Below are 10,090 nucleotides of genomic sequence, written 5' to 3' on the forward strand. Positions count from 1 at the left end.
ACTGCTTTTGCCCCTGGAGCCCAGCCAGCCTGGGCCCCAGGCACCTCTGGGTCTTAGCTGGTCTCTTCTCCCCATTCCTCCCTCTCTGATCCCAGGCCAGCCCAGCCCAGCCTGGCCACTGTGGAGACAGTAAGACTGGACGACCGTGGCCTGAGGAGGGGTGGGTGGAGGGAGGCGGAAGGACAGGATGGAGCCATGGCAGACACTGTGTGTTTAACCCCAACAGGAAGGATCAAGGGCAGAAGGAGAGAGGTGCTGGAGGAAATAGGGGCTGGTCCAGCAGAGGGGGATCCCTGGGCCCAAGAAGATGGGGGACCCATGGTGGGAGAGAGGGAGAGGAGGCAGAGGTGGTGTGGACCAGGGGTGGGGGCCAGGGGCCCAATTTTCCCCCTTGAAAGCCTCAGGTCAAGCTCAACGAGGTGGATCAGCAAAGTTGCTGCTGCCCTCCTGGACTGAGAAGGGACTCGAAGATTCCCCACAATGACCCAGGCACCCAGGCTGTGATTATCCCCATTACACAGACAGAGACTGAGGCAGAAAAATGAAGGTTATTTGAGTCCAGAGCCTCTGAATCTTTAAGCAACAGTGATTCACTAATGCCCACCAAGGCCCAGGAATTCTTTAAGTCTGACCCTGGACGTGCCTGGGGTCTCCCCTTGACTGGCTCCAAGCCTCCCGTGTTAACTTCTGCCCTACAACCTCCTGGTTCCAGCCCCACAGTGAGCAGTGCAGCATTAGCGCCTCAGCTCCACGCTTCTCACCTGACCACTCTCATATTGCCCAGTAAATGCCTCTACATGCCCATCTGTCCTGTCCTCCTACCTGGCACCCCCTCCCCACAACCAACACACACATTGGGGGCTTAGATCCAGGGAGGTGGTCCTCTGTGCTCCTCTCTGTCTCCGTCCCCATGCCTTAAGGAACTTCTGAGAGAGACCCTGGCTCCCAGCTGTCCCCTGCCATGGCTGGTTGTCAAGGCCTCCTCCAGCTCCCCCTCAGGCTCCCCAAAGACCCCAAGCTCAACTCCACTTCCAGCCATGGCTCATGAGTGACCCCTTCCCTTTCCCCTCCATGAGCCCTCCCTGCTCTGTGGGGTCCATGGAATCCTTCTGGTGTGAGCCCTTGACCCGGGATGCTCCCGGGACCTGCTTTGGCAGAGACTTGCCTGGGGCATGCACTTGGAGACTCAGCCCTTTCCTGGAGGGAAAGTGGGCTGTGTTGAAGACCAGCGGGAAGCAACGACAGCAGGCTGTGGGGATGGCGTGTGTGTCCTGAGAGGGGCCAAGTCAGGGTGTCATGGAGGGAGGACAGCTGTGGGGAGGCAACGGAGGGCAGTGGGTGCCAGAGCGAAGGCCAAGCAGCAGAGCAGGGGTCTCCTTCCCTGCCTCCCCTCATGAGCACCAGCTGCGCACCTGCTCTGAGTCCTGATCCCGTGGGCCGGACCCAGGCCCTCCTGAGCATGAGGAATAAAAACACTGGGCAGCCGCCACTACCATTCAGAGAGCCTTGAATCAGGGAGGATGCCCCCATGCAGTGGGTCTCTGATCAACATGACTCCCCTGCTCTCCCAGGCTGATGGCCAGACTCAAGAGCTGCCCCCGGCAGCCTTGGACCACCTCGTCCCCACCAGGACAAGTGGAAAGACTGAGGGGGATGGTTCCCTGTCCTGGTGTTCCAAGCTGGCTCTTTCTGGAAAATCTGTATGGCTCAGCCACTTTGCCATCAGTCAAGCTCGAGCACCAGGATGCAGGTGGCGTTTGCCTCCTGGGGCTGGGGTGGGGAGGCTTTAGGGCCCCGGGGAGGGGTCTACACAGGCCCACTTCCCATGAGGGAAACCTAAATTTACACTCACCTCCAGGGCATGAGAAGGCTGGGAGGCTGGTCCGGACCCTGGTAACCATTCCCCTCTCTCTGATGGACAGGGAGACTGAGGCTAGATGGAGGCACCTAGCAAGCCAAAACAGAAAACCAAAACAGAAACACCTTCCCGTGCAGATATCCAGTGCATCCCCCAAGAGCCTGCAAAAGTAGTGCTACATGCCCTGTGGGGTGAGCCAGCTAGGGCTCAGAAGGGGCAGGCCAGAGGCCAAGGACATGCAGCGAGCTGTGCCTGCCCAAACAGGGCCTCAGGGAAAGTCTGAGGGACCCGTGAGGGATCCAGAACAGTCTCGGAGGAGGCTCATTCCAGAACCACTCATTGTGCTGAGAGCAGAAAGCCCACACCTGCCACCTCAATTCTGACCCATCAGTTACAGGGGGATGCAGGTGCGCGAGCCAGGCAAGGGCCTGGGACTTCCACCCGGCATCTTGACCCAGACTCTAGCTCCAGACATAGAGGGCAGGAACGGATGCCCGCAGGACTTCAGAAATTATACAGGTTTCTGGTCTCATGACTTCTCCTGCTTTTGATTTTTAATGCACCTCCCGATGGCTCTTCCCAAGAGGGCACACATAAGCAGTGGGCCCTCTGGGTGCCTGATGATCCTCCCAGCCAGAGATGAGGCTCAGAGCAGAGACTCAGGAGCAGGGGATGCATTTCCGGCCCTAGAGGGAGTACACTCGGTGAGCAGTAGACACAGGTCGGGGAGGGCGCTGTGGTGGGCAGGCCTGGCACACCCATGGGGTGTTTGTGTCCACAAGGACTCCTCTGCCTGAGTGATGTGCATGGTGGAGTTGCCAGATCCTGAGGGAAAACGAGGAAGCCCCAAGAACAAAGAAGCAAACAAGGAGGTCTCATTGTCCTTGGCCATCCTCAAAAGTTGACACCCCACCACTACTTCCTGCCTGACTCACTCTCCATGGCCCCTCTGGTATCGGGAGCCTCCTCTTTACCAGTGACTTCCAAATGCCCTGACTTCCGGACCCACATGGCCACAACTGACTGAGTCTTCCTGGAGGTACCCTGGCCTCTCAAACTTGCCATTCCAGTGCAGCATGGGCTGACCTCTCAAACTTCTCTGTGACCTTGTGTCTCCCCCATCACAGCAAATGGTCTCCATGTCTCTGCCTATGAGTGCAGGCCTTGTGCTCCCAGTCCCCTACCCCATGGGACCACCAGAAGTGAGCTCTCCGAGTGCAAGGGGCCTGTGAGGTGTGTACTCCACAGCAGACCCTCCCGGACGCTTGGCTGAATAGATGCAGAGACCACATGTGGTTAAAGGTTAACCACCCTCAGATCCTCCCAGGCCAGTCAAGACTCCCTAGTGCCAGGAACCCGGGAATACCAAGAGGCCAAACTGGAACTGGAGCTTGGCAAGGGCAGCTTCCCTTTTTGAGGTGTACATTTGGGGACCGAGACAGAGGGGATGCAGGTGGGGATAGACTGGGACTGAAACCGCAGAAGCCAGAGATGTTGCTTCATATGTCTGGTGTGGCCTGGAGTGACAAGGGAAGGACAAACCACTCACGGTGCCATGCGGTACCAGGATCTCCTGTCGGTGATGCAGGACCCGGGAACCCTGACTCGGGTGGAGGCCGGACTCCCTACCTCACCATGTGTGTCCAGAAAGGTGCCCTCTGGGGCTAGGGCTGGGCAAGGGGCAGCTGTCCCTGGAAACTCCAGCAAGCCTTGCTCCTCTGCCCAGTTTGGGCTTCAGAAATCTCCCCATGCACTGGGCAGAGGAGAAATTGAAGGATTGTCTCTTCCCTGGGAGGATATCCCACAAAGTTTCCTGGGGCAAGCAACAGTTTCCTCTGTGAGGCAGTGGCCATTAACCCATTGTACAGATGCAGGGGTTGAGGCTCAGGGAGGAGGGACTTTCCTATGCTTCAGGGATCGGTGGTGGCTGGGTAAGGACAAGAGCCCAAGCCTGGGACATAGAGATGCCTGGATGGCAGGATCTGTTGGGGAAACTCTGCCTTCAGCCCAGACTTCCCTGGGACAGTCAAAGGCCACTCCAGCCTACCTGCCAACACCTGGCAGGCATCTCTCTTTACAGCTGCCTTGAGGGGACAAGCACGCTGGGTCCACCCCAGGTGACCAGCATTTCCCAACTTCCTGACCCCAAGACAATGGAAAACGCTAGGATAGCATGAACGGATATGGGTTCAAATTCTGGCTCTGCGGTCACTGATTGTGTGGACTGGGCTGACCACTGGTCTCCCAGATCTCAAGTCCCCAGAGATAACAAGGACCCTCACCAAGGATTGGACAGGTCAAAGAAGGATCAGATCAGCCCCAAAGCCTGTGCGGGGGTGCCATGGGACCGAAGGGACTTTGAGGCCCATTTCCTTCCCCTTGTGATAACGTCTCTCATGATAAGGATCCTGGAGTGACTCAAGCCCCTGTTTCCTACAGAGCCGGTGGGGTGGACACGCATAGGAAACTCCTTCCAGAGGGTTTTCTCCTGTCTCTGTAGGAAGGGGGGCCCCAGAGGGGTCATACCACCCATCGTGGTCCCCGCCTCTGCCCTGCCACAGCCCCATCGGAGCCCCTGAGTCAGCATGGCTGGCTATCTGTTGACACTTTTAAAATACGATGCAATCTAGGAATGCCTGCCTGTGTCACGGCCTCAGCCCTGATGTCATCTTTCCATGAGAAAGACGTGTGGCTGCCCACAAACCTCATCACCAAACCCATGGATTTCTGTCCTATATGTGCTGACTTGGGCACCTGCAGGCCACCACTGCCGAAATGGATTTCTCATTATGACTCTTGCTTTCCTCCTTTCCTTCCCTCCTAGGCCCTTGGCCACTGGCCTGTTACTTGCCCATCTGTTATGTTCCAGCCCTTAAACACAGCTTTGCTGGCCCTCAGCTCTTCTTCCTGAATAACTTCCGTGGCCTCAGCTACCACACGGACATGTACCGCTGCCAGATCTGTCTCCTGTACATGCAGCCTCTGAAACTCCAAAACTTCCTGTGGGCCTTGCACTCTGAAGACCTGCTCCTTTGTCCCCTGGGTCCTCACCTTAGCCACGTGGACAGTGATTCTAACTCCTCTTACTCACATTTAAAGCACACTTTGGTGGGGAGGGGGTGAGTAGACTAATCTTGCTCCTCCATGGATGGGGTTAAAAAGTCCTTGGAGGCAGGACTCTGACCGTTTCTGTCAACCTTATATCCCTTTTCCCTGCTGGGAACCTAGTAGGTGCTCAAAAAATAATGAATGACTGAGTGACTTCACTATAGCACCAAGTCCTGTTGAGATTCTACCTCCTCAATCTCTCTGGAGTCTGCCTGCTGTTCCTTATACCCATTCCTAAAACCCTAGGGCTCCCTGTGCCCAGAACATTCTCCCCTGTCCTCTCCTGCCCCTCTCCTTCCAACCCAACGTACCCACCTGACTTCTAGCCTTTCAGCCTGGGCTTGCAGGCAGGATCTCTAGTGAAGCTCTCTGGTCCCCTTGGGTCCCCAAGCTAGAGAAGGTGGCTCTCTGGGATCCCTCAGCTCTGGACTTCCCCCTGCCGAGTCAAGGTCACACCATGGGAGGGTCCATTGCAGTCTGTTTCCTACCAGACTGAGACCCTCAAGGGCAAAATGTGAGGGCCAGTGGGAGGGTCCTGTTCACCTTCTCCCCAGAACAGGGCATGGTATGGATTGGAAAGACTTGTTGACTGACTGTCTGAGCTATGACAGCTCATTTCTAGGAGGAAAGTGACCTTCTCTCCCAGTTGGGTCATACAGGCTCTCTGCCTCCCTGGCCATCACCTGAACCACTGTCTATGGCTCCCTTCCCTGCCCTCCAGCCTTCAGGATGCTATCCAACACATGTGATATCTACGTGTAGTATCCATGTCCTCATCTCTCCCCCGAGAGCTCCCTGGAAAGAGCTGAGCCAAGGCCTTGCAAAAAAGGTGGAGGAAGGGCCAGGGCCTGGACATTTCATGTTCCCACCCTAGCCTGGCCACCTAGGAGTGTTCTACGCAGGCTCAGATGGATGGGGCTGGCCTCACAGTGGGGTCTGGAGGACTAAGGTTTGGCTTCTCTATGCAAGGTCAGAAAAACTCCCACAGTACAGGGAAACTGGCCAGGGCTGCAGACTCAGACCACAGTGCTAAAGCCATGGATTCCACCTGCTCTCTGAAGGCTCGCCAACCTGAGTCCAGCAGAATGTTCTCGCTTGTGTCCAACCCCACTGGTTTAGACTGAATCAGCCTCTAGGACCCAGAGACACTGCACCTGGGGTAGGGAGCTTCTCCAGTATCAGCGTCACCTTCAGAGGCCTGGGACCTTTCATAAAGCAGGTAAGAGGACTCAATAGATGCATCTGCATGGAAAACATCCTCCCCTCCACCACGCACCTATATGTACAGACGCAACCAATCACAGCAGCACACATACACTCAGAAATGGGCACGTGTGGGCCCACACCCCTTTAGCTATGAAACCCAGGCACGGGGCAGCTTGAGCCAGATACCTTGTGCAAACACAAACTCGTGCTGTCTTCTCTGAACTCCATTGTGAAAATCAAACACTTGTCAACCTCTCAAGAGCCTTTAGATTTCCTACGTCCACAGAAAGTCCTCTGGAGTTGGGGGATGCGGGGGTTATGTAGGAAATTAAGCCTGGAGGGCCTTGCTGGGGAAGCCATTGTCCCTGTACCTGAGATGGGTGCAGCCACAGCCCTGGAGCCAGCCTGAAGCTCCTGGTGCTTTCTGGGGGCTACATATAGGAGTGTAGTGCCCACCTCAGAGGGGCAAACCCGCTCTGCAGAGGGAATCAAGGTTCACATAACCAGAGAGAGGAGTCACTCAGCAAGGTGGCTCCAGAGCCAAGAGTCAGACTCTGGGTCCTGACTTGGCCCAGCCCCACCCCCTCTGAAGCTCGCTGAGAATGGCTGCAGTCTCGCTGCTGGATGTGCATATGGTGGTCATTCCCTGTGCTCACAGGGACAGGGGTCCCCCCTTACTGGACTGAGGTTGCCAGCTGCTCCAGGTCCTGGGTGGGAGCCCATGTAAACCGTCAGTGGGGCAGGTCTGTGAGAGCTCCCCTTACACTCAAGTCTCTCACAGTGGCCAGAGAAGAGGAAGGCTGGAATCAGAATGAGGCACCAGGGCGGGCACAGCCTGCCCAAAGGCCCCTGGGATTACAGACAGGATGGGGAGCCCTATCTAAGTGTCTCCCACGCCCCACCCCAGCCATTCCAGGCCAGATGTCCAAATTGTGCCCCTCAGAGGGAGGGGGCAGCCTCAGGCCCATTCAGACTGCCCAGGGAGGGCTGGAGAGCCCTCAGGAAGGCGGGCGGGTGGGCTGTTGGTTCTTGGAAAGGTTCATTAATGAAAATCCCCAAGCCTGACCACCTAGGGAAAAGGCTCACCGTTCCCATGTGTGGCTGATAAGGGCCAGGAGATTCCACAGTTCAGGTAGTTCCCCCGCCTCCCTGGCGTTTTGTGGTCACCATTAATCATTTCCTCTGTGTATTTAAGAGCTCTTTTGCCAGTGAGCCCAGTACACAGAGAGAAAGGCTAAAGTTCTCTGGAGGATGTGGCTGCAGAGACTGCTGCTCTTGGGCACTGTGGCCTGCAGCATCTCTGCACCCGCCCGCTCACCCAGCCCCAGCACGCAGCCCTGGGAGCATGTGAATGCCATCCAGGAGGCCCGGCGTCTCCTGAACCTGAGTAGAGACACTGCTGCTGAGATAGTAAGTGAGAAAGAGAGTGTGGGCCTGTGCCTAGGTCACCCAGCTGGCCCCGGACTGGCCACGCCTGTCAGCTTGATAACATGACATTTTCCTTTTCTACAGAATGAAACAGTAGAAGTCGTCTCAGAAATGTTTGACCTCCAGGTAAGATGCTTCTCTCTGACATAGCTTTCCAGAAGCCCCTGCCCTGGGGTGGAGGTGGGGACTTCATTTTAGATGGCACCTCACAGGGTTGTCCACTTTCTCTCCAGTCAGCTGGCTGCAGGAGGGGTAGTAACTGGGTGCTCAAGAGGCTGCTGGCCGTGCCCCTGTGGCAGTCACATGAGCTCCTTTATCAGCTGAGCGGCCATGGGCAGACCTAGCATTCAAGGGGCAGACCTAGCATTCAAGTCACCAGGGGACAGGTGGTAAAGTGGGGGTCACTTCATGAGACAGGAGCTGTGGGTTTGGGGCGCTCACTGTGCCCTGAGACCAAGTCCTGTTGAGACAGTGCTGACTACAGAGAGGCACACAGGGGTTTCAGGAACAATCCTTGCCCACCCGGCAGGTCCAGGTGAGGCCCCACCCCCCTCTCCCTGAATGATGGGGTGAGAGTCACCTCCTTCCCTGAGGCTGGGCTCCTCTCCAGGTGCCGCTGAGGGTGGCCTGGGCTGGGCAGTGAGAAGGGCAGGCTCGTGCCTGCCATGGACGGGGCAGGGTCTATGACTGGACCCAGCCTGTGCCCCTCCCAAGCCCTACTCCTGGGGGTTGGGGACAGCAGCAGAAAGGAGTGGTGGAGAGTTCCTGTACCACTGTGGGCACTTGGTCACTGCTCACCGAGGAACAACATTTTCCACAGGAGCCGACCTGCCTACAGACCCGCCTGGAGCTGTACAAGCAGGGCCTGCAGGGCAGTCTCACCAAGCTCAAGGGCCCCTTGACCATGATGGCCAGCCACTACAAGCAGCACTGCCCTCCAACCCCAGTGAGTGCCTACAGCAGGGCCTCCAACAGGAATGTCTTAATCTAGGGGGTGGGGTGGACATGGGGAGAGATCTATGGCTGTGGCTGTTCAGGACCCCAGGGGGTTTCTGTGTCAAAAGTTATGTAATGATTAGCCCTCCAGAGAGGAGGCAGACGGCCCATTTCATCCCAAGGAGTCAGAGCCACGGAGCGCTGAAGCCCACAGTGCTCTCCAGCAGGAGCTGCTCCTATCCTGGTCATTATTGTCATTATGGTTAATGAGGTCAGAGGTGAGGCAAACCCAAGGAAACTTGGGGCCTGCCCAAGGCCCAGAGGAAGTGCCCAGGCCCAAGTGCCATCTCCTGGCAGGACTTTCCTCTGGCCGCATATCGGGTGCTTGAATTGCAGAGGATCAAGGAAGGCAGGCTACTTGGAATGGACAAGGACCTCAGGCACTCCTTCCTGCGGGAAGGGAGCAAAGTCTGTGGCCTTGACTCCACTCCTTCTGGGTGCCCAGAGACGACCTCAGCCCAGCTGCCCTGCTCTGCCCTGGGACCAAAAAGGCAGGTGTTTGACTGCCCAGAAGGCCAACCTCAGGCTGGCACTTAAGTCAGGCCCTTGACTCTGGCTGCCACTGGCAGAGCTATGCACTCCTTGGGGAACACGTGGGTGGCAGCAGCGTCACCTGACCAGGTCAGTGGGTGGGTCCTGGAGTGGACCTCCTGGCCTCTGAGTTCTAAGAGGCAGTAGAGAAACATGCTGGTGCTTCCTTCCCCCACGTTACCCACTTGCCTGGACTCAAGTGTTTTTTATTTTTCTTTTTTTAAAGGAAACTTCCTGTGCAACCCAGATTATCACCTTTGAAAGTTTCAAAGAGAACCTGAAGGACTTTCTGCTTGTCACCCCCTTTGACTGCTGGGAGCCAGTCCAGGGGTGAGACTGGCCGGATGAGGCTGGCCAAGCCGGGGAGCTGCTCTCTCACGAAACAAGAGCTGGAAACTCAGGATGGTCACCTTGCAGGGACCAAGGGGTGGGCCACATCCATGGTGGGAGTGGCCGGGACCTGCCCTGGGCCACACTGACCCTGATACAGGCATGGCAGAAGAATGGGAATATTTTATACTGACAGAAATCAGTAATATTTATATATTTATATTTTTAAAGTATTTATTTATTTATTTATTTAAGTTCATACTCCATATTTATTCAAGATGTTTTACCGTAATAATTATTATTAAAAATATGCTTCTATTTGTCCAGTGTTCTAGTTTATTTTTGACCATGAGCAAATGCCAGTGGTGCCTGCCTTCCCACGAGGCAGGGAAGGGAAGAAACGGGGAGGTGGAGAGGGGGCGGGGGCCTGCCAGGGGTTGGGCACTATCCCAGGGCCAACATTGTCAGAGCAGAGGGGAGGTGAGAGCCGGGCATAGGTGCGGAATTCTGCACACCTGGATGGGCTTCCCGGGATGCTCCAGGGCTCCCACCCCAGAGAATGGCTCTCAAGTTCACCTGCAAGTCCAAGTGACCAGCCCAGGGAACTCTTATCCCAGAGAAGGGCATCACCCT

General features: G+C 56.3%; 1 protein-coding gene across 1 annotated transcript; it reads left to right on the plus strand.

Moving 5' to 3' along the window:
* The first annotated feature begins 7,394 nt into the window (after positions 1–7,394).
* CSF2 (colony stimulating factor 2) lies at positions 7,395–9,779 on the plus strand. The gene is made up of 4 exons (XM_003259930.2): positions 7,395–7,582; positions 7,685–7,726; positions 8,421–8,546; positions 9,354–9,779. The coding sequence occupies exons 1-4, from the start codon at positions 7,424–7,426 to the stop codon at positions 9,459–9,461; spliced, it is 435 nt and encodes a 144-aa protein (XP_003259978.1). The 5' UTR covers positions 7,395–7,423; the 3' UTR covers positions 9,462–9,779.
* Positions 9,780–10,090: the final 311 nt, after the last annotated feature.

Source organism: Nomascus leucogenys, chromosome 2 (genome assembly GCF_006542625.1).
Source record: "Nomascus leucogenys isolate Asia chromosome 2, Asia_NLE_v1, whole genome shotgun sequence".
Classification (NCBI taxonomy): Eukaryota; Metazoa; Chordata; class Mammalia; order Primates; family Hylobatidae; genus Nomascus; species Nomascus leucogenys.

Bases quoted from the DNA above. Each gene is read 5' to 3' on its own strand.
- CSF2 (XM_003259930.2), top strand. From the start codon at position 7,424: ATGTGGCTGCAGAGACTGCTGCTCTTGGGCACTGTGGCCTGCAGCATC. The intron at 7,583-7,684 runs GTAAGTGAGAAA...CCTTTTCTACAG, and splicing joins GAGACACTGCTGCTGAGATA to AATGAAACAGTAGAAGTCGT. The intron at 7,727-8,420 runs GTAAGATGCTTC...CATTTTCCACAG, and splicing joins CAGAAATGTTTGACCTCCAG to GAGCCGACCTGCCTACAGAC.